The sequence below is a fragment of the Lepisosteus platostomus genome, chromosome 2 (genome assembly GCF_059453375.1).
Source record: "Lepisosteus platostomus isolate fLepPlt1 chromosome 2, fLepPlt1.hap1, whole genome shotgun sequence".
Taxonomy (NCBI): domain Eukaryota; kingdom Metazoa; phylum Chordata; class Actinopteri; order Semionotiformes; family Lepisosteidae; genus Lepisosteus; species Lepisosteus platostomus.
The window spans coordinates 35,105,640-35,132,669 of NC_142612.1; the positions used below are offsets into that span (position 1 = coordinate 35,105,640).

The 27,030-nt window shown below is 37.2% G+C and overlaps 1 protein-coding gene across 2 annotated transcripts in view; it reads left to right on the top strand.

Annotated features, from left to right (window-relative positions):
• Nucleotides 1-27,030, top strand: part of trappc10 (trafficking protein particle complex subunit 10) — a 96,377-nt gene that overhangs the window by 15,957 nt on the left and 53,390 nt on the right. For both annotated transcript variants that reach the window (XM_088607185.1, XM_088607186.1), the window contains exons 4-8: nt 1,353-1,549; nt 2,403-2,598; nt 3,084-3,195; nt 5,092-5,339; nt 20,546-20,692. In XM_088607185.1, coding sequence (XP_088463311.1) covers nt 1,353-1,549; nt 2,403-2,598; nt 3,084-3,195; nt 5,092-5,339; nt 20,546-20,692 — 900 coding nt within the window. The remainder of the gene's footprint in view (nt 1-1,352; nt 1,550-2,402; nt 2,599-3,083; nt 3,196-5,091; nt 5,340-20,545; nt 20,693-27,030) is intronic.

Genomic DNA, 27,030 nt, shown 5'->3' on the forward strand with positions numbered 1-27,030 from the left:
AACTACAATGTAAAAATTTAATTACCCTCAATATGCGTACCGATATATGAAGCTTAATATGGGGAAAGACAGCAAAAAAATTCTACAATGTTAACATGGCTATAAATAAGAGCAATGCATAGGCAGAAATAAAGAGATCTGTTTACATGCCTGGTATTGTACTTAAAAAAAAAACAGCATGGAATAATGTACAGTTCACCTGTTCAGATTTTAAAGTCACAATGCAATTATCCCATTGCAAATTAAAAAGAGAGAGCTGAACTTTTCATCTCTTGGTTGTATTGCGGGTGACATACACATTTATCTTGTAAGCAAACTCAGTCTTGACAGCATCCACCAAGAATGTTTTGGTTATCAAAACTCATTCTTGGGGTTCTCAAAGATATTTTGGAAATCTTGAACGAAGCAGAGAAGAACAGCCCATAACGAACAGCAGGGTACTTTTCCTAAAAGTGCTTCACTTCTCCATATTGTAAATACTATGAAATGACATGGCCTCTTCCCCTCACAGAGTTTGAGGTGGAGAGACCTGTGTGCCCTATCCAGCAGAGTTGTGCTGAAAACCTCCACAACAAATGAGAAATAAATTCAGTGGGATGTGGTTCCTCTAGATTCTCTGCAATTCTAATAATTTGGATGTTATTACATCTCGACCTCCAAACTAAATCAGTAGGTTTTGTAATAAGATTGGTTGCTTCACTAGAAACTTTATTTACCTTAGACTCCAGTGACATAACTGATGTTGGTCAGTCATTAGTAGCCTTTTCTAGGTCTTCGAATCTTTTGTACACCCTCTGGGTTGTAGTTTGGTTCTGCCCGAATCAAAGCGATTTCCTTTTGAAAAGTAAATATAATCAAGTCAAATGTTCAAAAAAGTCTGAAGATGTGCAGGCCTCCACATATGGTTATTTTTGTTGCATGACCCAGGCATTAGATGAGGACACACAAATGTAAAATCTTCACATTATAGTGCTCAACAGTATCAACCAAGAAGAAGATTTTTAGTGTTAGATTTCGCTCCTCACAATACTTTTTCATTTGTGAATAACATAATCTGCAAACCATGTACATTGCAGGCTGTTGACTTAAAAATAATATAACTGCAGTGACGTTTTACACACAATTTCTCTATTCATCAATAAGAAACTTATAATAGGGACTGCTGGAATTGCACAATACATATTAAAATTAAAACTATTTTAAAATCTACTATAATTCATTTACGTTAATGTAAATTTTTGCCAAATAATAGTGTCAAAGCTTGTAAATGTACAGCACCTTTGGCCCTAGAGGCTCATAGCTAAAATGTTATCATGATCCTGCCCATAAATCTGTGTTGTTCTGGTTCCCAGGACACTGAGGTATACAAGGCCTCAGTGAAAGATGACATTGTTCGATGGCAGAACACACTCAAGACGTACAACACAGCTGACTGGCTGATTGTGGTGGTGGAGAGCGATGCTAAAAAAAAGAACAAGACCAACATCCTTCCCCGGACATCCATTGTCGATAAAATAAGGAATGATTTCTGTAACAAGCAAAGTGACAGGTACTTTTTACAGTCAAGTTTCTACTGTATAATCAGCCTTAATCTGAATTTTACCTCAAGCAGTGCATTCTGTGTTTGTGTTAGTTTTTGTTTTTGTTAGGTTCTCAGTAAAATCTAATTAAAACGTATTATCTTATGTTGTCTTAAAGAACTCTTTTGTTAATATGTAAATTCTAAATCCCTCCAGAACATTGACAGTTGTGGTTAACTGCTTTTAAATCATTTTCAGAATTGTGTTTTCTTTTTTACATCTTAAACTTGATTTTATAGTGTACATTTTAAAATTTGCGTGCAATATGTTACTTACACTTATTAGCAGCATGGTGGTGTGTTAGACAGCATTTCTGCCTCACAGGGCTGGGGCTCTGGGCTCAATTCTGGATCTGGGGTGCTATCTGCGTGGAGTTTGTATGTTTTCCCTATGTTTGCAAGGGTTTTTGCTGGGTGCTGCAGTTTCCTTCCACCATATAAAGACATACTGGTAGGTTAATTGGCTTCTGGGAAAATTGCCCTGGTGTGAGTGTTTGCATGTCTGCATTTGTGCCTGTGTCTGTCCTGAGATGGACTTGTATATCCTGTCTTGCACTCAATGCTTGCTGGGATAGACTTCAGCTCCTCCGCAGCCTTGAATTAGATGAAGTGGTAAGAAAATAGATGGGTGAACCTTATCAGTTTCTTTCGTCATGTATTTATAGATATAGATTTCTTGGCTTGATCCTCCTGAATTAAGAATGTTTACTTACAATAGCAAAGTCTGCCAGATTCCACTTTTTAGTCGGAAGAATCTTCAAAATGTTCCCAGTTTCATATGGAGTTTTTTGCTGTCTAATGGTTATTTTAATTTTTGGTGAAGGTGTGTGGTACTGTCAGATCCCCTGAAAGACTCCTCACGCTCACAGGAATCTTGGAGTGCATTTCTCACCAAACTCCGGACCCTTCTTCTCATGTCCTTTACCAAAAATCTGGGCAAATTTGAGGATGACATGAGAACCCTGCGTGAGAAACGCACCGATCCAGGCTGGAGCTTCTGTGAATATTTCATGGTCCAGGTTGTAGCTGCAGCACTCTTGTTTGTTGCCGTTGTTTGCTGATTGTAAATTTTTCTTATGACTTACTGTGAGCTTTTTTGTAACATTCAAGTATTTTGAGTTTCAATAAATGTATTTGGTTATGTGGTAGCTAAAATGCTGTACTCTTGTATTGGTTAACCTGAACAATAAGTTGTTTCTAATTGAACATGACCTTAATGTCTTAGTGTTAGAATAAAATTAATCCTCCAATTGAGTACTTACCCTAGTAAGAACAAAGTTTTTTGGGAAAATATAATCATGGTTTATTATATATTGTTATCATTTTCCTCCTTATTTTAATGAAGTTCATAAGGGCTTGAGATGTGATTTCATGTGATATATTGAGTATTTAATACTCTCAGTTCATCTAGCACAGAATATTATCAAGAGTCTCCTGTAGTTCCCAAGCATTGTAACCATTAAATGGATGTAATCGGGTTATTTCGTGATATATTCCTGTGTAGGAGGAGTTGGCCTTTGTTTTTGAAATGCTGCAGCAGTTTGAAGATGCTCTGGTTCAGTATGATGAATTGGATGCCCTTTTCACTCAATATGTTGTGAATTTTGGGGCTGGAGGTAAGAAGTTCCTTTAGACGTCTTTTATACTGTAGCAGTTGATAGGTTTATACAAATGACATAAGATGTTGGAAGAAAGCTCGTAATGGACAGAATGACTGATTGTAATGATAGATATACACCTAGGCAAAGGAAGGCAGTTGCTTTTATTGTGTAGCTCTCCCTTTCTGTAGTTCTTTCTATGTTGTTTTTTGTCTTATAGTATGTTGACCAAGTTTGATTTTTCTTTCAAGGTTTCTGGGGTACTCTTTCATGTCAAGTTTGAAATATAGATATAGTTTAGTACAGTGGTTCTCAAACTTTTTGGACCAAGTACCACCCCTAATCCAAACAAAGCATCCAAGTACCACCTACAAGTCATCATCTCATAGGAACCCCAGAAATTCTCAATGACCAACATGAGCGCGAGTGCACACGCACTCACACATACATATAATAAATATTATAATAATAAACTTTATTTGATATAGCGCCTTTAAATGTGGCTTCTCAAAGCGTTTTACAGAAAAAAATAGTAACAACAACAAATAAAAATAATAAAAAAGCATAATTTCAGTGAGAGGTGGTGAGCCTGTTTAGTTGAGCAAAGCAGATGTGAATTAATTTTTCGAGCCTTGATACAATTCACAACAGAGTCTAACAGATTTTAAATCGTCAGGCATTTTCTTGATGGCAAAGGTCTCACGGTGAATGTTGCAATGCGTCCATTAATTTCTGGAGCAACCTCTCTAATTCATGCAACTACAATGCTATGTCAGCTTGTCGTTGCTCTAGCACCATCTGTACAAACTCCTACACATTTTATCCAGTCAATGCCATTCTCTCCGATAAATTCATTCAGAAGCTGAAATATGTGCTCTCCTGTAGTTCCTATTGGTAGCGGCTTACATAACAGAAAGTCCTCATGGGACGTTCCCTCAAACTCGTATCTAACATAAACGAGCGAATTGGCCAAATTGACTACAGACTCATCTAATTGCAGTGAAAGACATCTGCTCATCTTAACGCGCTCTATCAGCGTACTTTTGATATCATCCGCCATTTCAATAATTCTATGAATTACCATGTCTTTCGGGGGGGGGCAGCAGGTCGAGCTGTTTAGCATCCTTTTCTCCACACAATAAGTCAGCTCTTTTGCCAACGGTAAATAAGGTTCTTCAAGAATAGTGTGGGGCTTACCTGCTTAGAAATCTGCAAGCTTGCATTTTTCGGTGTTTCCCTTTTTATTTCCATATTTATTTTAAGTTATTTCATGCGCATGGGAGCAAAACACAGAGACGCTTGGTGTATTTTTCTCAAATTAACTTAGAACAGTTCTTTATATTTTCTAGAATATTTTTCTATCTATCACGCTTTCCTGTGCTCACAAGATTACAAGCGTTAGTAGCACGTATTTGTATGCATTCCTGTGTTTACAACATTGGCATTGTTCCAAAACCACGCACATTCTCCTACCTCCCTATTTGCTGGAGATAATTTTTTTTTAAATACAATTGGTCACTTGCGTCCATAGCACACAATCCTATAGAGTGGTATAGAATTACAGAGTATCTCTTGTGTCCACTGAAGTATTAGTGTGCTCTGTATCGTAGTACGTAGGCTGCATATTCGACACGTCTTAAAATAGAAAATATGAAAACCGTCCCGATTTTTCAGCGCACACAACAAAGTTCTATGGCTCATATGGCCTACCAGCTGGCGGAGCTCAGTTTGAGAACCACTGGTTTAGTAAATATAGTTTAGTAGATATTGCTTAGTAGAAAATGCTTTGGTTAAATATCCACTCTGACTCTGGGTAGGCAGCAATCTATTGTGGATGATACAATAGGCCTTTGACTATGGCATGGGGTCAGTCCTGGATGACACTGTATTGTTATGTGTTCTGTTCCCCACCAGATGGTGCAAATTGGCTAGGATCATTCTGCCAGCCTGTACAGAACTGGAATGGACTAGTCCTACGGAAGCCTATTGACATGGAGAAGAGAGATCTCATCCAGCGTAGCCAGGCCAGCTTGTTGGACCTACGTAGTTATCTGTTTTCCCGGCAGTGTACTCTGCTCATATTCCTGCAGCGCCCCTGGGAGGTAACCCAGAGAGCCTTGGAGCTGCTGCACAACTGTGTACAGGAGCTGCAGTTGCTGGAGGTAAGACTCGTCATTTTCTCTCCAATTTGAATTGGTTTTGAAGTGATTGTCTAAATAATGAAGTTTATAGTTAGTAACACTCAAATAGATAATATACTTTTAATTACTAGAGAGGTTGTCAGTGCCTACAATTTGCTATCTCAATCTGTGCAGAGGGGGTGGATGTTTTGCATTTGAATACCAATGTTTTCTATGTGTAAAAAAGGAAATTAAAGAGTAAATAGTTAAATGTTTCCAGTATCTTAATGTAACACAAGAGTTACATACTGTACTGTATGTTTTGTTACTGTGCTATGTACTAAGTTGACCTACGCAATTAATAATAACTTGCAAAAAACAAAATTGGAAACACTACTGTATTACAAGTACATATTTTAGTCATATTTGAAAATATTTTTATTTGTTAAACAAACACATTTTGCAGATAGTATCCTCCATACTGTATTTGAAGTGGAACATTTTTACAATTATACATCTACCAATCCATCCATTTTCTAATGCTTTATCCAGAACAGGTCTGTTGCAATGGTGCAAAGCTGGGTACATCCTGGATGCTAGTCTTTTGTAGGTCACACAGATGCTCACATCAGGAAAGATATTTCCATAAGTCAATTACCCCACCAGTATGTCTTTGTACTGTAGGAGCACCCAGAGAAAACCCACGCAAACGCTGGGAGATTATGCAAACTCCATGAGGATAGCACCCCAGGAATTGAACTAAAACTAGTTATATCTGGCCATTTAACATCCAAACAGTAAGGGAATTTAAAGATGCCCTTGAACAGAATCACAGTTGAGGTTTTTATGTGTATATTTTCTTTTTACAATTAGTAACAAAAAGAAGGCCAGAATAAAAAAAAGGAAAACATTATTTAGAAAAATTAAAAAAACGGGTCTCTGTGAATTCCTTCTGTGTGTGCACCGGTGACAATAGATAACTAACAGTGAAGTACTCGCACTGGGCAAGACCTGCAGGATGTCACCACAGCCATGCCGCACAGACTCCAGACGTAGACATAGGAAGCCCAGTGGAGTTGCGATTGGATCTGCTAAGCTAAAACAGTGTCTGTGGGCGATTAAAGCCTGTTTCTATAGCCGGCTTCCCCCTGATTGATGTTAGCCCATACGCCCTAGCAGGCCAAGTGACCTAGTAGCTACTGCCTGCTATTGGGAAATATTAATATTAATGTAGATAAATGCATTTAGATGAAGGCAGTCTGCAAAAATATATGTAATAGCTGATAATGGCTCTCCTACTGTTTTTAGTGTTTTATCTGTTTAACCATTTGTTAAATCCTAAACTGTTTACAAATGTACAGATCCAGCCATTCATAATTCATGGCAGTACAATACGGTGCATGCACTGCGGGGTACTGCACGTTTTTAAAAATATTCAGTTGTTGGACAGCACTACTTTGTAAAACTGCCAGGTGGAGCAGTGATAGCTTAATGTGGTGTGTGGAAGCATTTGGTCTGTCACCAAAAAACTTCTGTTTTCGAATCACGGTCATTGCTGAGGGACAATCTTCTTCAATTATAGAATTTAAATTGTATAACGATCACTCTTATTGAGTCATAACGCACATTTCAGCAACAAATTATCAGGATAAATTTAACTTTAAAATTAAATTGTGAAAAATATATTTCACATATACTGTACATTAGTGGGTTGTACATGCAGTAGATGGTAGTGGTAGCTAAATACAGATCCAGCCATTCAAAATGCTTGAAGTACGCTGTGTTAAAACAGGGTAAGCGTTCTGGTTTATATAGCACATTTCAGCCGCTTCTCACATAGTTCGTTTCCATGGTAATGGGGAGAGGTCACGATGTTTGGACAGTTCCCAGACCTTGACCACTCTTAATAGTCAGTTTTAGGTTTCCTTTTGGGGGGGGGGGTCTCTAGCTGGCATCTGGAATCCTTATCAGTTATCCCCCTTTCCTGCCATAACTCTAAGTCTGGAATGTCTTGTGTCACAAGTAGTCCAGTCCTTGTGCAGAAAGGAATCAGTTAACCCCTTGTTTACATCTTATATCTTTCTTCATACCGCATGCAAATTAGATTATGATTATGGTATCCGGAAGCACCTTGTAAAACTGCCAGGTGGTGCTAATAAAGTTTAACGTCTCATGTACAGCATTTGAGCTGTCGCCAGAAAACGCTCGGTTCAGAATCCCAGTCACTGCTAAGGGACAATCTTTTTCCAATTAAGAATTTAAGTTGTATACTTTTTAGACTTTTAACAATGTTAAACTGTGTATTACAGCATGTAAATCATTAAACATTTAAAAGTTGGTATATTTTATAAAAGCAAGATTGTTCAGTTGGACAAAAGTACACAACCTTCCATTTTCATCATAAAAAATTTAATTATGCATACATATTTTATGTATTAGCACATGAATCATATGACTTGCTAACTGTCAACTCAGTCCTTTCCATTATTATGCTGGTCTAACAGAAAAGACCTCCTTATATGGCACTTTGCCAGAACACAGCATTCACAAAACAGGATGTTACGAGTTCCGCATAGACGTTATGTGAAATCATGAACGGACAGCAGTTGCTATCCGTTTCCTGCTGACAGGCAAAGAATATGCAGCTTGATCTTTAGGAGATATGTTTTTAAAAGCATTTATTCTAGATTCTTCAGTATAATTACATTGTTATTAATTTCTTTTGATACGTGATTCAATATTATATTCCCTATTAATCAAATTTTAAAAAGTATGTTTTTTTTACTGCGATATCGAGTGTAAGTATTCGGAGAAAAGGTTAAAACATTATAACTTTTTACAAAGTATATAAACATAATATAGTCCGAAGGAGCACATAAAACCTTTTCCAAAATAACCACAGTATGTAACCGAATGAAAGACTTTGATGCTTAAAATGTTTAGGAAGAAAGTGGGATACTGGTGTGTATTTTTTATTTAAACTACCAATATAGCCATACACAGTTGTAGGTATCCTCTCACGAGGCACCAGTAAATGTAGGGGTTGTGCTTAACTGGAACAATTATTAATTGTAGCAGCAAGTCACAAAAATGATTCTTCAGATGGCTATTAGAATCCAACCTTCTGGGATAACTCAAACAACGCACACACACAGGTACTAATACATGAGAATACATTTATTAATACATAAAATGTGCATATAAACACAAAGGATCTTATCATGAGGGTAGCAGAATACACCAGGTATATATTCAATCATGAAGAGTTACAAATACCAAGAGGGACATATGTATGTCATTCATTTAGACCGTTTGGTAAATGAACTTGGTTACAGCTTCTACACTAAATACTCAAAAGCAAGTACATCACTCATAGGAATTAAATTGATATCAACTGGTTGATACAATTGAAGCTGCAGGCTTGTTTCTGTCCAATCGGCGCTCTCTGGCTCGGTGCCAGGCAGTGCTTGGTGCGGCTTGCGACGTGGTAGGAGAGATTCCGGCTGCATACGCTGCGGATGCTCTCTGAAGACCAGCTAGTTAGTGTTGGCTGAAACTAGCAGAGTTTGTGCACAGGAGAAAAGTGACTGCGGGTCCCAGCAGGTCAGGAAGAGGACCAGTTTATTCCTGATGAAGCGCTAGTCCTGAATACTGATTCAGCTGTCCACAGTTTCGACCTGTTCACGAGGCTTGCTGCTGATGCTAACCTCGGGTGGATCCTTTGGTTACGCGCTGGCAACCTCCGTTCTCGACTCTTAGAACAAAGGAAAGTCCTGCACTCGGACACACTGGGCGTTACATGGTGGTCTGGACTGAGTCTGAGTATGTTCAGGAGGAGCCCTGAGGCTGAATGTCCTGCTCTTGGGAACTGTTCTACAGGCACTCTGTGTTGCCTGTTTTTCCTGGAGGAAATGCAGGTCTTTCATTGGCTGAAAGTTTCATGGGCTTCAGAGAACCACGTGGGCTTAACCTGCCCTACCAGTTCCTAATTGGCTGATGATGAGTAACCATGCCCTCTGACCTTAGAGTTGTAAACAAACTTTGAATCAGACTCTCCCTTGGAATCTCGGACTTTAAGGCACCAGATAACCATTTGTTAAGGTTGCTGGAGAATCTCAGGAATTGGGGAGCCGTTCCTTATCAGGACACTCTATCAGCTAGAAAAATACCTTAATTGTGAAACAAATGGAATGGCCTCTCTGTATCAAGCACCACTGAGATGAAAGAGAGAGGGACTGGCAAGGGAGCAGAAAACTTAATTCCTGTATTTGAATAAGCTTTGCCGCTACACAGTTTACATAATATGTTTATGTTCCTAAATTAATATTGTTTATGAGCAATCTCCGGGAAACCATTATAGGCATGTTGAATCAGAGATTCTCTAAACTTATTTGTATGATTGGAAACGAATATGTGATCGGATCAATGAAATGCTGTGGTGTTACTTTTTGTCATTGACAAAATAGTCTTTTCGTGTCGCAACACTTAAACTGATGTATGTTTTATGGTCGTTTATGACCTTCAGATGCGTTATGCTACTTTTCCTTTTATGCTCAGCTACTAAAATTTCACTTTAGTTGTAAAATTACATAGAAATATTAAATACTAAGGGGATTAAAACATGCACAGTAAAGAGATTTATTGATTAAATCATTTCACTAACAACCAATGCACCACAAGTGCTCCCATCGGTCATTTTGGCCGGCTAAAAAACGTACCACAGTACAACGCAGTGAAATGTGGGTAATTTTGTGCTGTACGGGGTTCTTTTTTAAAAAAAAATGTATTTTAGGAACAAAACAAAACCATTTTACATATAAACGACCATTATTCAGCCTTACATCACAGGCAAAAATTCCTTTTTGTTCCCCTAGTATTTTACAGTTATATAACTTTTTAACAAAACTATATGCATTCAAAAGAAGGAAGATGTATACGTTTATGACTATGAAAAAGAGAGGAGACTATATAAATGTACCTTATTAAATTTCAGTTATTTTGTATCTCAACAAAATCCGACCTTAAAGGTTTAATGTACTGAACCCATCTAGACCAATATTTGACAATTTTTTTCATTTGTAATTTTAGTGAAAATGTTATTTTTTCCATTATATATATTTCCTTTATTAATTCAATCCAATCCAATCATTAATTGTTGGTAAATCTGGGAGAAACCACTTTCATGTTATAGCTTTCTTCATTGCTGATATAAGGATTCCAAACAAATATTTATCAGTTCCCCTCCAATCAAAATCCAGTTTACCAAAATATAAAGCCTCAAATGTAAAGGGTACATTCCTTTCGAATATAGTTTCCAGGGCCTCATATAACTCCTTCCAGAAAAGCCTTATTTTAGGGCAGTTCCAGAATATATGCTAATGATTACCTTGGTTTCTGCACTGTCTCATACTGAGTTTTTCTCAGTATGATGCGCCTTCTGACTCCGTCTAATGACAAATTGAACAATGTTTTTTCAGCAAACCTCTCTCCATAAATGTGAGTTAGTACATCTCCTCGAAATTCACAAATTTTAAGCCACTCTTCATTCGAAATTCTAACTTCACTTTCTTTCACCAATTAATCTTTTATATACTCTGTAGAATATGATTTCTTTTCCATAAAACTTTTATATAATCTAGATATAATACCTTTACCTAATTCTGATTTGTCTGTCTAAATCCTTTTACCTAAATCCTATGTCTATCTCTCTTGTGTATAAAAAAATAATCAATCCTGGAATATACTGAATGAGGGAAGGAATAGTGAGTGTAGTCCTGTCCACTTGGATAGAAATCTCTCCAAAGATCTTTTATTCCCATTTCCCCCATCAGTACATTAATCTTTTTATGCAATGACCTATCTCTCTGAGAAGATATATTTGTAGAATCAAGCCTTGGGCTAAGACGCACATTCCAATCACCTCCACAAATCAGTATCCCTTGTACATTAACCATCAAATCGAACATTTTTTTATAAAAATTAAAATCACAACCAGGTGGAGCATATACATTAAGTAATGTTAGTAATTCCCCTTCCATTTTTCCCAGTACTAATACATATCTCCCCTCCTTATCTTTAACTTCTGTAAGCAACTCAAATTGAACCTTTTGAGATATCAGTATAGCCACTCCTCTCCTATGGGCCAGATTTATATGAGGAGAAATAGATTTTTGAGAAACCCATTCTCCTTAATTTCTCATGTTCCAATACACTCAAATGTGTTTCTTGTAAAAAAGCAATATGAGCCCCTTCTTTCTTCATTTTAGACAAAATCTTACTTCTCTTAATAGGGTTAAGTACTCCGTTAACATTAAATGAAACTATTTTAAGGTCTTGCTTGGACATATGTTATGTAATGGTAGAACTTTCAAACTATCTCCCATAAAACATGTTTCATATTATTAAACATCCTCTTCCCATCATTTTTCTCTAATAATGCATCACAAACAAAAAACACAAGAAACAAAAACATTAACCAATCTTAAACAAAAATGTATCCATCTCCGTCTCGTTCACAGTACTTTCCTCCAACTGGGGTTCTTTTCAAACGAACCCTGTATGGGCTTCTCTTTTTTTCTTTAAAAAAAAGGAATGTCTGTTAGGGAAGTCCTCCTTCTCCTCTGGAGGAGGGCCGTTAAACAGGCGGCACAATGGCAAAACCAAACTTTTATTATCAAAAGAGGGTAACCAGAAAAATAAAAAGTCACTCTAGTCGTAATCTCCAGATATCTATCCCGACATTTACAAATTATCTTAAAGATCACAGAAGACTTATTCCAAAAAAACTCAGAAACAATTAAATCCTGATACAACTCACTGTATCCATTTTCTTCAGTCTTCAGATCTCTGCCTGAAACTCTGTAATTTCTCCTTTTATTGCTTTTGCGAGGACTGGTCTTTCCCAGGGCCACCCCGTCTGCCAGCCTTCTGCCAAGTAAACAGTCACTTGATTTCTTCTTCCAGTGTAGGCGCTGGCGGTATTACTTGTACATTAAGTCCCCGCTCTGCCATGTCCTTTGTGGCTTCTGCTGCCGAATGGTATAGGCAGGTGCCATCTTTGTAAAACACTCGTAGCCTCGCTGGAAATGGAGTCTGAGATTTTATTTTCTGCGATTTCAACACCTTTTGTACTTCAGAATATTCCATACGTTTTTTGAGTACTGTTGGGGGGGTAATCATGATCTACATAAAATCGTTTATTAAAATGGAAAAGTTAATTCTTTTGCCAAGCTTTACGTAACGCTTCCTCTTTCATCTTGTAGCTTAAAAATTTGGCGATAATGAATCGCGGTTTGGCGTCAGGGCCTTTAGGTTCTTGGCGTTAACGCTCTATGCGCCCTTTCAATTCCCAGTTCCACATCCTTCGGTAAATCAAGTTCCCCCTCAGCAAATTTTCAAGGAAGGTGACCATGGAGCGACCTCCGATTCTTCGGGGATTCCGTAAATCCGAATTTTTTCTCTGTGCAATCTTCCTTACTGGAGTAGTGGTTTTATGATTTTACTGAGACAATTATTAATTGTAGCAGTAATCACGAGGTAGTTCGTTTTGGCTATTAGAAAATCAATCATCAGAACAAATAACAATGCACACACACAGATTCAATACACGAGATACATTTATTAAACATATACCAGTCTGCCTGGATACAGGCGGCAGACCTTACTGTGAGGGTTATCAATATACAAGGTATATAATCTCGAGATGCAAACACAAAGAGATACACAACAGAGAATATATTTCAATATATCGTTTGGCTAGACCAAATCGCTAATCAGTGTTATTACCCACTGTTACACTAGACTCGGAAGTAAATACATTACTCATGAATTAAATTGATAACAACTGGTAAATTCTCGAGACGCAATGTAGAACATGGGGTTTACTTATCCACTGTATATGGATTTGGAATTTCCCGACATGAACACCAAACTAGCTGACAGGCTCTGTTGCAACCTCTGTTCCAGCAGTCGTCCAATAGATGTCCGTGTAGGCGTCCTCTGACTACCAGCCAACCAGTCAAGGTGCAGCTTGGAGTAGGACGGGCGGAGGAATCTAACTGCGGCGCGCAGGGCAGTAGTTGCTCCAAGGGGTCTACCGGCAGTCCGGCTGACTAGTAGAAAGTCTCTATGCACAGAGTGTGACTGCGGGTCCTCGCAAGTCACTCTTTTGCACGGGAAGATACTGGTTTGTTCCCGGTCCAGCGCTGCTTCTGAATAAGCTATTCAGGTTGTCGACGAGGGTCCAACTATAGGCTGCCATTGATCAAGCGGAGCATTCACGTTGGTCGTTGCAGAATTCTAGATTACGTACGGGATCCTCGGCCTCGCGCTTAGAACAAAGTCCAAGTCCCAGTGCAGACAACAGCAGTTGTCACGTGAATGTCTCTGAGGGTGCGCAAAAATGGCCAAGGAGAGCTCCGACCTGAGCTTGCGCTACCTTTTTGACCAAGGCACAGATGTGTGCTTATTGGTTGAGAGTTTGGCGGGCATGGGAGACCCATGTGGTATTACCACGCCCTGCCAGTCCCTGATTGGTTGATCAAGGTGAGATATAATTCACTTACTTCTGACACTTAGGAATGCAGTCCAGATGTCCATCTGGCACTCCCTAGACAGATAGGCGCCAATGGATGACCATTGATCATGATAGCCAGGCTTAGCTTAGTGCACCTCCATTTGGGAGCTGTCCCTTATCAAAAGAAAACACCTTAAATCAGCCTGCATGAATAGCTTCTCTGTGGCTGCACCACAGAGATTAAGAGAGAGATGGGGCCTCATTTCGGAAAGCACAGCAACGCTTAATTCTGTCTTATTAACAAGCATTGCTGCTGCACTGGTCTGTTATTTTCATTTCCAAAGTACTTGGTCATTGCAAGAGTTTCTTTATCACAGTTTCTGTTGTTAAGACCTTTGTTTCCACTTCTTTAATCCATCCCTCTGCCTTATCCAGTCTCTTATTAACCTTGGTCAGCTCCTGTTTAATATCCGTCTTGTTCAGATCACACTGAGCTGCTCTGACTGCAGTCAGAAGTCGCAGTTTTGACGTCTTCCATGGTCAGTAGTTTTCTCCTGCTTCTCCTGACAGCCCCTTCAGCCATAGTAATTATTTTTCAAACGTAATGTAGAGAAAAAAGCTTTTTCATGGCTTTATTACAAAATTGTCATACGGTGATCCGTATTATGCTACCATCCTTACCGGAAGTTGACGGTACGGGGTACTAACGTGCATTTTGAATGGCTGTATCTGTATATTTAAAAAGTACACACAGTATTCCATCATCTTCATAAACATTTTATGCATCAACTCCGTAACTTACGTACATTATTTTGGACAAGTTTTGATATGCTTTTTCTAACTATATAAATTTTATATACTTCATACAAAGCTATAATGTTTTATCCTTTTCTAAGAATATGTTGTAAGAACACTTGCCATTATTGTTGTAATAAAGGTGTGATACTGATTTAATTTAACACGATAGGGAATATTAATATGGAATATAAACTAAAGAAAATTTGGTAATTAATTTTGGAAATTGGAAATTTTGATATTTTGGAAATGTTTTCACATTCATTTTTGTAAAAACTGTTATCGTACTTATAGTCCGTTATAGGATGATGAAACGCTCATAGACTGTAATGTAGGCAATACACCCAAGTGGCATTTTGGCACAGTGGTTAAGACAAGTGGTTGGTATTCTGAGGAACAAGGTTCAAATCCCCCTCTGAGTGATCATTTTGGCTATGTTTGATACATCGCTGGACATATAAAATATAGTTTATTATTATAGCTTGTTGTGAACGCGATTTACCCCTTTCAGGTTTACATCCACATTAAGAAAATCTATATTTGTCTTAATTTTAAGACATATTTTAGCAGTGAGTAATTAGCAAACAATTTAAGTTCAAATTTTGATTAATAAAAATATTACACACATACTGTACTGTAGTGTCTTTAAAACCATACAGTATCACACTGTATATACAATATATTTATACGTTATACGATCATACTGCAGTTCATTGACATGTATGCTACTGTTTCAGTGTTTCTGTGGATTGGACTTCATGGGATTCGTGTGTGTGGAATGTTGGGAGACGAGTTGTTTGTTGTTTGTTTATAATCAAAATGTTGTTTGATTATACTATGAATGAGCCCTTGAGGCATACTGTCCAAGGTTTCAAAATCATGAAAAAAAACCTTTGAGTTTGCAGAAGAGAAAAAGGTACCTTTTACATGTCATCTTATGCTTTCAAAATAGCTAATTTCGACAGTTCGTTTTGCTTAAAGAATTTAATATCTGACTGTACTGTAGCTTTCATTTAATGGAGCAGAAAGTCACCTAGCTCTTACAAGCGTCTCTGTCAGCAGAGTTTGTGTTAACACACTACACCCTTTTGAATGACTTTCTCCCTCAATTTAACATCTGATACGTCCCCAGTAAACTGTGAGACTAAAACTCGCTATTGATAAAGTATCTGCCTTGCGACATTTCTCAAACTGTTCCAAAGTCTGGTGCAGAGTAAAATCCTCTAAACTGAATGCCGTGATGGATACCGCAATTACCTCTAATACAAATCATAATACCAATAATACAAAGGACCACAGCCAGCAGCCATATCACTCTGCAGCTCTTTACTGGCTACTCACTGTAGCTCAGTGGGAATGAACCTGGTCAGTACCTGGATGGGTGACTTCCTAAGAAGCTATGGTTGCTGCTGGAAGTGGTGTTAGTTAGGCTAGCGGGGGGTGCCCACCCTGCGGTCTGTGTGGGTCCTAATGCCCCAGTATAGTGACGGGGACACTATACTGTAAACAGGTGCCATCCTTCGGATTAGACGTAAGACTGACTCTCTATGGTCATAAAAAAAAAAACTTTTAAGAAAACAGCTTTAAGAAAGCATAACTATTTTTGAAGAACCTTATTTACCTTTGGCATAAGAGCTGACACGTATTATGTGTATAGAAAAAGCTGCTAAACAGCTCGACCTGCTGCCCCCCTCCCCCTGAAAGACACAGTCATTCATAGAATTATTGAAATGAAGGATTATATCAAAAGTACACTGATAGAGCGCGTTAAGATGAGCAGATGTTTTTCACTGCAATTAGATGAGTCTATAGTCGATTTGGCCAATTTGCTCGTTTACGTTAGATACGAGTTTGAGGGCATGTCCCATGAAGACTTCTGTTCTGTAAACCGCTACCAACAGGAACTACAGGAGAGCACATATTTCAGCTTCTGAATGAATTTATCGAAGAGAATGGCCTCGACTGGATTAAATGCGTCTGAGTTTGTACAGACGGTGCTAGAGCAATGACAAGCCGACATAACGGTGTAGTTGCACGAATTAGAGAGGTTGCTCCAGAAATTAATGTACGCATTACAACATCCACCGCGAGACCTTTGCCGTCAAGAAAATGCCTGATGATTTAAAATCTGTTAAGACTGTTATGAATTGTATCAAGGCTCAAATAATTAATTCACATCTGCTTTGCTTGACTAAACAGGCTCACCCCTCTCACTGAAATTGTGCTTTTTTGTTAATGTTGTTGTTGTTGTAGTTGTTGTTAATGTTTTTTTTCCTGTAAAACACTTTGAGAAGCCACCTTTAAAGGCGCTATATCAAATAAAGTTTATTATTATAATATTTATTATATGTATGTGTGAGTGTGTGTGCACGCGCGCTCATGTTGGTCATTGAGAATTTCTGGGGTTCCTATGAGATGATGACTTGTAGGTGGTACTTGGATGCTTTGGTTGGATTAGGGGTAGTACTTGGTCCAAAAAGTTTGAGAACCACTGCCGTATGGTATAAAGTGGTTTGGCAAATGACATAACATAGGACCACTACAAACTAAAACAGGCCCAAGTGCACATGTGAACCAACAAAAAAATATCTGCTCCACAAAATGGATCAAAGATCCTGAACCTGCTACATCCCTACTATAGTTACGGCTATTTTACAGAAGATAAAAATTAGAAACAATGATGTGTCCCTGCCTAACTTGCATGATGTTGCAAGGCAAATTGTGATCTAAGCGTGAATTGAACACCGACCTCTGCATTAAGAGGCATGCATGAAATCCACTGTACCAAAGCACCACTCAGAAATATTGTTGAAAGGGAAAGGTCAGAAGGTTTCTAAATTCATCATGAGTGAATGAGTCAAAGAAATGGATGCAGATGTTTACAAAGAAAGTGGAATACGGTAATACTACCAGCTATTACATTTTTTATATTTAGATCCTTAAATTAATAGTTCTTTCTTAAGTTATGTGATTACATATTATATTCCCTATTATGCTGATTCTAAAAAGTATACTTTTTTCTGAAATAATGACAGCAAGTATTCATAGAAAACATAGATTTTTATAAAGTATATAAATGTAATATAGTCAAAATGAGCATATTAAGCCTTTTCAAAATAACCACAGGAAGTGACCGAGTTGAAGACTTTGATGCATAAAGTGTTTATGAAGAAAGTGGAATACTGTTATTGTTTTTTTATATTTGCTATCACTACCAGCCACATACAGTGTATATAATATATTTATATTCCTAAATTAATCATGTTTATGACGTTCAGAGACATTATGCTCGTTATTTTTATGCTCACCTACACAATTTCCCTTTAGTTGTAAAATTCATTATTGATATTCCATATTAAGTGGATTTAAACATGCACAGTAGAGAGATTAAATTAAGCAATTGTTTCACTAACATCTAATGCTCCACAAGTGCCACCTATCAATCGTCAATAGGCAGTGAATCACACTCCGCGGTAAACCTGTAACACCTTACGGGGTTTTAACATGCATTCTGAATGGCTACATCTGTATATTAATTCTTAAGAACATAATGGTTATATTCTTCGTCCTCAAAGAGAAAGGGGGAGGAAGGAGATGTGAACAGGTTACTAATCTTTTAATGTTTGTAGTTCATTGTCTTTTAATGACGCTTTATTTTAGATTATAATGATAAAATATACATTATACATAGTAAACACCTCAATTGCATTTTCTGTTTAAGGGCATCTTTAAATTCCCTTACTCTCTCTCACAGCATCTTGAAGATAGGTGTGACTTTTAGCACTGGTTTCATTCCACCCATTTACATGTTTGCCATATCAACATACTAAGGTTCATTGTTATTGTAATATAATGTTATTGATTAATTATTAATATTAATTTAATATTTAACATACTGTGATATATAAAACAATTACATTGTCAATATAGTATCCATATTACGTATTATATTTATTATTAAAGATTCTTTATTTGTTAAAAGTACAACTTGTGCCATGACCAGGAATCAAACCCAGACCTTCCAGATGGCAGGCTAGAATTCCACTGTTCCACTGCCAAAGCAATACTTAGTTTGGAAAAGCAAAATTGAAAAGTGTTACTTTTTCCATTTTCTGCAAGAGTTTCAGTGAACCTACAAGTGCTGCATTTTCTATTGCAACAATAATGACAACAAAATGCAGTTAAAATAAGCGTGTCAAAACTTTTCCAAAATAACCAGGTTAAAGATGTTTATGAAGCAAGTGGAATACTGTTGTGTAACTTATTTTTTATTTTCAGCTGCAACTGCCAGCTATATCAATATGATTATATTAATTAATTAATATAATGACCTTTGGAAACTTTTCACGTTTTTATTTTAAACTACAAATATTTACCTTTAGTTATATGATTCCATATTAATATTTCATATTAAGTGGATTTAAAGAAGTAGTCAAACAGATTAAATGAAGCTAATATTTCACTAACATCTAACGCACCTCAAGTAATACCTATAATAATAATAATAATAATAATAATAATAATAATAATACCTTACACTTATATAGCGCTTTTCTAGACACTCCACTCTAGACTTCCTTCCACCACCACCAATGTGCGACCCACCTGGATGATACGACAGAAGCCATACTGTGCCAGTGCACTCACCACACATCAGCTGTTAGTGGGGAGGCAAACAGAGTGGTGAAGCCAATTCATGGATGGGGTTTATTAGGTGGTGTAACAATGTGGGAGTAGGAGGAGTTGCGGTGATCATCAGTAAAAGATGACACCCCATCTGAGGGTTGAGGCACTGGTGTGAAGCTAGCAAATAAACAAAAAAACTGCTTTGCACAGCAATATCCAAACTGGGCTTTCCTATTTAATGAGGTCCAGACTGGTGCAAGGCCAAACACAAAATAAACTCAACCTGCCCTGGTGGGAGATACACGGTGGGACAGGAGGAAACAAAAAGAAAAAATTACAGCCTTATTCTCACATCACAATCCCCTCCAGAACTGTCGCTGGATGTTTCTTCCCTTGCAGGGGTTTTGCTCGTCTCCCTGTGGAGGTGTTCAGTGTGTACTTAAAGGGTTCCTTGTGTCCTTTTTTTAGCCAGGACAGGCCCTTAATCCAGGCCTCCGTGTTATGCCACAAAGGCCATGATTGGTAAAGCCCAGTGGGAAATTATGCCAGGACACTGGGGTAACAGCCCTACACTTTGAGAAACGCCCTGGGATTTGTAATGACCACAGCCAGGAGTGATCCAGTGAGCTAGTGCCAGGCTCACATTTGCTTAGCTTCAGTGGGTTGCCAGTTGTGAGTTGCAGGGTGATATAGCTTTGGTCAATGAAGAATCTTTGGGCAGTGTGGCACATCACACTGTGGCATGGCAAGTCATCTTGAGTGGCTGCAACAGTATACGAGACTGATTAGTTGGTCTATTAACTATAGTCATTGTATGTTTAACCCTGTTGTTATTATCTCTTGTAATCTCTGAATAATTTAACAGCCTTTTGTATGTATAATGGCAAATTGAATCAGTCACTTTTATATTGGTTGCTTTGCACATTTAATTATTTTATTAATAAAAATTGTATAGCATATCATTTGAATCGATTGGATGCGTTATCTGTTTTATTCCTGGCAGTCCATAGAAGCAGCTTACAATTGAATAAATCAGGTTTAATCAGAAATTCAGTTTAGAAATTGAATTGAATTGAGAAATTCAAAACACAATCTAAGTAGAATCAAGTCGAACCTGCCAAAAAATGAGTAAATAATAGGTGAGATTAGGAAATAAAATAAAAATGCAGATATACATGTCTAAAAGAAAAGCTTTTTAATTTAGTAATTTACAGAGCTTTTTTCAAAATGTGAAATAATAATGTTACTCAGACATGGCCTTAAAGTATCTGAGCTTCCGCAGTGTTTATTTCGCCTGGCTTTGCTGTTGCAGGTTTCAGTGCTACAGGGCTCTTTGGACTGCTGGGTGTTCCTGAGCTGCTTAGAGGTGCTGCAGAGAATAGAGGGCTGCTGTGATCGAGCACAGCTGGAGGCTAATATTTCACACACAGTTGAGCTCTGGACATATGCCACTGAGAAGGTATGTAATGCTTATGCTTCAATGACCCCCAGGTTTGTTATGGTACAAAGAAGTATTAAATGCATTGATGTTAGAAAAAGAAACATGCAGCATAGTTTCTTTACTGAATAACTGGAAATAGTGAAAGAACAGTCCTCAAAATTCATGAAGGCTCACCTTCAAAATAAATAAAATTAGATCTTTAATTATAATTTTATGTAGCACATTTCATTTTAGAAACATGTACTGTAGAAGGCACCATCACACATAATAAGACAGTCTGATTTGGAAACTCACTAGTCTAGTGTCAGAACACACCATGTTGGGTTACAGGTGTTAACTAGTTTTCTGCAATGACAAGGTTCCAGATTGTTTGAGGGCCCTGTTATTCAGGAAATGAATTTTAAAAACCCCCTGAATGTTTCAGACAGGTGGTCCAAAGCAGTCAGAACATGGTATGTTTACTATAAATATTGGTTAAAATGTGTGTAGCAGATTAATGGACATACTAAGGCCTGTTATAAACAAAGAGGCCTCAGCTAAAAAGCATTACAGTAATCTGGTTCAGAAAATGTTGCAGTATCTAGTTACTCAGATTCATATAAGGTCAAATGGAGCAAAATCAATTTGTGAAACTGTAAAAAGATGAAACTCTAGAACCATAACAATGTTCTTCCAATGACTTTTAAACCAGTGCATGGTTACTAAACCTAAGAAAACTGAGTCATGTGGGGTTTCAGAGACCAAGGAAGTGTTACAAACTTAAGGAAGTGTCAAGAATATTTGCAAAGACAAAATTATCCAAAGGAAACCAGGCCAAAGGTCAAAGGTGTGACTGAGCCAGAATGGCTCCCTGTTTTTTGAGAAAGCTGATAAATTATGTACAGCTGGCCTAATAGTTTTGAACACTTAGAGAGAGTGGAATTCTACATAAGGAAAAGGACCGAGTAAGGGATTCAGTCAGTGCTTAGGCTTGAGCTAGGACAGAAAGAAAGTGACGGTGCCACTTATAGGGGTTTTTGTTTGATTGGGCTGGCTAACCAGTCTGTGGGACTTGGCAACATAGGAGGACTTGAAGAAGATACAACAAAGTCTGTACTGAGGGGCATCACATGTCTTGGACAGGGTGGTTGCGTTGTTTTCCAGGACTAATGCAGAAGTATGCTACCGAGGGAGAAAGTTGATTTGAACTGGATCAGAACTGACAGAAGGTGTTAGTACCTGGAGGAGTCATCATTGCTTGACAAGGTAGCAGCATATCTTTCCCACAAATGAGGGTGGGAGTATAGACATCAGAGATTGAGTCCATATTATGCCTTGTGCCTCAAGAGTTGCAGAAGAATTGATGGTCTATGAGAGAGTGAGAGAAGAAGGAAAACATTTCAGACTGATGGCTACTCTGTCACGGATGCCAGGGTTTGTTATTTAGAAATATACTTGACCAAAGTGAGGAATAATAATGAAGAGAACTAATGAAAGATAGAAAGATGGATGCCACAGAGTGAGTTTGTGTGAAAAATAATACTTCTATGCCTAGTAAAGAGTGTTTGTGATCTAAGAACAAATGTGATCTAAGATATCAAAGTGTATAAGGAGTCCACTCAGTCTACCAGAATCAGATGTTATAAACAAATCATTAACTCCTTTAACAGAATTTTTAGAGTATTATGTAATGACCTAAAACCTGAATGAACAGGAGATTAGAAATTGGCCTGTATTTTCAATCTTTCATTTCATTTAAATAGTGAGAGCAATGTTTTCAGTGTACAAAAAATAATTAATAATGTTTGCCAAAAACTAAATAAAAACTGAGGAAAAAATTAGGTTAAAAAAACTAAATAGTATCTGGATCTAAGTTGTGACAAACTGGAGTAAACTGATGGAGTAAACTTTTAAAAAATTATAAAGTAATCCTGAGTAAACACCATCCTCAATAAGGTTAGAACAGATTAAATATCTAGCAGTTCTTAATATTGCATGTATATGTACTGTAAAAAACTTATGTTACGGAAATAGCAACAGGATGTTGCTGCCCCTACATGCCGGAAGGCATAACGGGCAAACATCCATATAAAGTGTTTGTATGCATGACATTGAATAATTAGTCATTCCACCTCATTCCAGTTTGCATTCATCCAAAACAATAAAACATTTTCATGAAGTTCAGTATACTAGGGAGAATCGTGCATAGATTATATGTGAAATGAGCAACAAATATGTGAAATGATACAACGAAATCTGTACTGAGGGGCATCACCTTTCTTGGACAGGCTGGTTGCATTGTTTTCCAGGCCTAATGCAGAAAAAGTGTGCTACCGAGGGACAAAGTTGATTTGAACTGGATCAGAACTGACAGAAGGTGTTAGCACCTGGAGGAGTCATATGGATATGGATCTTAAGCAGCCTAATTAAATTTAGTTTTTACATAAACTATTACAGTAAATATTAAATGTTAACTGTAAAAAGTTACATTTTACTAACATTAATATTTTAATATTATATTTCATTAATATTTAGTTCCCCATGGCAACTTATCTCCACTTTCATAGATTAGAAAATGAAACATCAGCATTGTACAAAGAATTTGACGTAATTCCCTTCAGTTCCCCTCTGCTCTTATGGACAGGACCCCATAAAGGTGCGTTTGGGGCACTCATGAGCACCCTTGTGAAACACAGATTTAAAAATGGGACTCCCTAAACCAGGGGTGGGCAAACTATAATACACTCCTTCAAAAGCTCCCCTTCAGAGAGCGTTTTTCTTTGTTTAGCTATTTTGTATGCAGGCGGGTAGCTTGCCTTTGTGCTGGCCTCTTGGATAGTAGAAGGGTGGAAAATTACATTTTGCTGAGCCTGTGAACTAGCGGCTAGTTTGGAAGCTCTATTAGCCCCATCCTTGCATGACAGATTGCTAGCATAGTTAGCATGTTTGGTAGAAAAATGGCAACTGAGATTGTATTCTTTGAACACTACAACACTTTCCTTGCAAATTAAGCATATAGCCTTTATTCCAACCTCTGTGAAAAAGTATTTTGCAGTCCATTCTTTGTTGAACACTCTGCATTCACTGTCAACATTCTGCTTCTTCAATCTGCTCATTTTGGCGCAGGTTCCCTAACAGTACGATGGAACCCACTCTAACTGGTGAATCAAATTGGTAAAGCAGGAGTTCCCAAACCTTTTGGGTCCCCGCTTTCCTTGACCTATCAAATTTTCCACATGCCTCCCCTGTGTCAAAAATAAGTTCTGTGTCAGTGCGATATTTTGCAAAAGATTATAAATTTGAAAAGGAAATGATGGGTCAAAATAAAAACAAAGTTGGTCCAATTTATTTGTATTTTTAATCATTTTCAAAACCAATAGGCTTGATCAAAATAGAAAAAATACTTGACAACACATTTTAAATAATTTGAATGTGCAAACAATTTGAAAACAAAATAGTCAACATCTTTGAAAATGCAAACTTTCTGTTCATTCATTAAACTTGCGCGATCATGCATACGAAGGGCACAATACCACAAGTGTGCATGTTGGGACACAGCTTTTGTTTTCACGCATGTATGACATCAACCTGTGCTTTTGTCCTGTAAAAATTTGAAAGGTACCCATACTGTAATTGTGTTAAGGAAGGAGCAAAGTGATTTCAGTATTTTATTTTGTGTTTAATTACTGAATAGAAAAGTAGGGTTATGTAATCTGCAGTATATTATTCATAAATTAGTTAAAATGTAATTCGCTCTCTAATGTTTATTTACTGTTGTGTATATTTTTTGTGTATATGCCATGTTTAGTATTGAATTAATCAAATTATAGGATTTTAAAACTTGTTTTTTTCCATCATTACATTTCTGTCCCATCAATATAAAAAAATATTTTCTTTCTACGTCATGGACTGCTAGCTGCTACTTCCTCTCTTCCTCTTCCTCATGTGTGATTAGCATATGCACCTGTTAACTATAAAAGTACAATGAATGCTGGTGAGCTCTCCTGTCCCTCATTGCTCTTACTCATACAGCTAGAAAAAACAGGTGAGGATTGTTGTAAGATCATGAATGGTAATTCTGTATGTAGTCATACAATTGATAGAAAAAGGCAACTTCCGACTTCTGTAAAATTTGGTTTAAGTAGAGATTTGGAAAACATTGCTGAGAAATAAGTATGTTAACCCCTTAGGTTTTTTTGTGTTTTCTTATACTGGTATAAGAACAACTGATTCTCTATTCTCTATAATGATGCATGCAAATTAATGATAATTTTTCGATCAATGAAAATGTTTTCATTATGTTGGAAAAACTTCTTTCATTGATGAGCATCCTGTTGTAGGCAGAAGAATACGCTTCGGTCTCTAGCGTAGAACAAAACATCCTATGCCAGCAGCCATATCACCCTGCAACTCACAACTGACAACCCACTCAAGCTAAGCAGGTGTGAGCCTGGTCAGTACCTGGATGAGAGACCTCCTGGGAAAACTAAGGTTGCTGCTGGAAGAGGTGTTAGTGGGGCCAGAAGGGGGCGCTCACCCTGCGGTCCATGTGGGTCCTAATGCCCCAGTATAGTGACAGGGACACCATACTGTAAACAGGTGCCGTCCTTCGGATTAGACGTAAGATTGAGGTCCTGACTCTCTGTTGTCATTAAAAAAAAACTTTTAAGAAAACAGCTTTAAGAAAGCTGTTCTCTTAATTTATTTTTATTTCAGTTATTTAATTTTTTATTTTATTTTTCATAAATAAAATTTTTATTTGTGATCATTGTTAACATGTATTACTTGTTTAGTAAGATTTGTTTGCTACTTCAAATACCATAACTACTGTACCATATCAAGTAATGCTGTTGTCTTTAATGGTATTTACTATACAAAATTCAGTTAGTGAAAATAGTTACAAATGTGGGGTTCCAGAAATTAAGAAAATCAGGAACTGACTGAGCAGTTTAGTCATTAAGTAAAATAAATATTCATAACCTGGAACTTGTAAATGAGTTCTGCCAGAAAATAACAGAGCGGTTAAACAAATATTTATTAACAATGACCGTAATACTACACACAGCACAAACATACAACACACAAGTTACTCTATTTGCAAGTTTACAGACAAGGTGTTTCAGATGCCTACATCTAAATCACCAGAAAACCCCAGACTGCTACCAAGTATTTGACTCTTAAATAATCTCTGCTTTGAAGCTGAAAATGTTTGCACTACCAGGTGTTATATTCTTTACCTGCAATCTTAAAACATCTCCATTATCACCTACCTCAGCCTATATCAATAAACAGTAATTGTGTGAGATCTCTGGGATCCAGGAACCAGCTGGATGGATTTACGGTACATGTAATGTTATTGAAATTGATTTTCGATTACAATTACATTACAAAAAAGTTTTCATGGAATGAAATTCATAAATCAAGATATTTTAGATCTAAAATGCAAATATTAATGAAAGTCTTTAATGAAAATTAAGATACATTTTATTAGGTTATAACCTAAAAATGTAAGATATATTAATTAATTTTAATTAACAAAATGGTTTAATAGTAAATATCTTTTTGTACATAAGTTTGTGAACCTTTTGCATCTGCTTGAGCACCAATGACTTCAGCTAGATATTTACTGTATCTGTTTACCAGTCTCTTGCATTGATCTCTAGGAATGTTGTCCCTTAATTTTCTTCCTTACAGAACTGCTTCAGGTCATAACATTTATGGGTGTCCTTGCAGGAACAGCTTGTTTTTCATACAGCTGCAACATTTCAATGGTGTTTAGGTTCAGACCCATTAATTAATATTCAGTTTCTTCTGGCTCAGTAGTTCTATTGTAGATCTGCTTGTGTGTTTAGAGTCACTGTCTTGCTTCATGACCTACTTTTGGCTTAGCTTCAGTTGATGAAAGGATGACCTGACATTCTCCTCTAGAATTTGCTGATACAATGCAAATTCATGATTACTTTAATGATTGCAAGTCACCTGGTTCCTGAGGCAGCAAAGCAGCCATAAACCATGATACCATCATGACTGGTGATTGGGATAAGGTTCTACTGTTGGAAGAGAGGGTTGGTATTTGCTACGCAAAATATTTTTCATCATAGACAATCCTTTTTCTGAATAAAGGAGTCAAACGTTGGAACATTTTTCCAGTATTGTGGGTGGTCCAGGAGCTCTTAGATGATATTTCAACCTTATTTTTAGGAAACAGTGGTTTGACACATCAACACTGAAATAACCTGCAGTGAGAGACCTACAGATCCCTAGATGTTATTCTGGGATTCTTTGTGACCTTTAGATAATTTTCCAGGATAAGGTGGAAATCTTGAATGGAATTAAAATTGGATTAGGCAAAAGTCTCTAATTAAATTCCAAGTGAT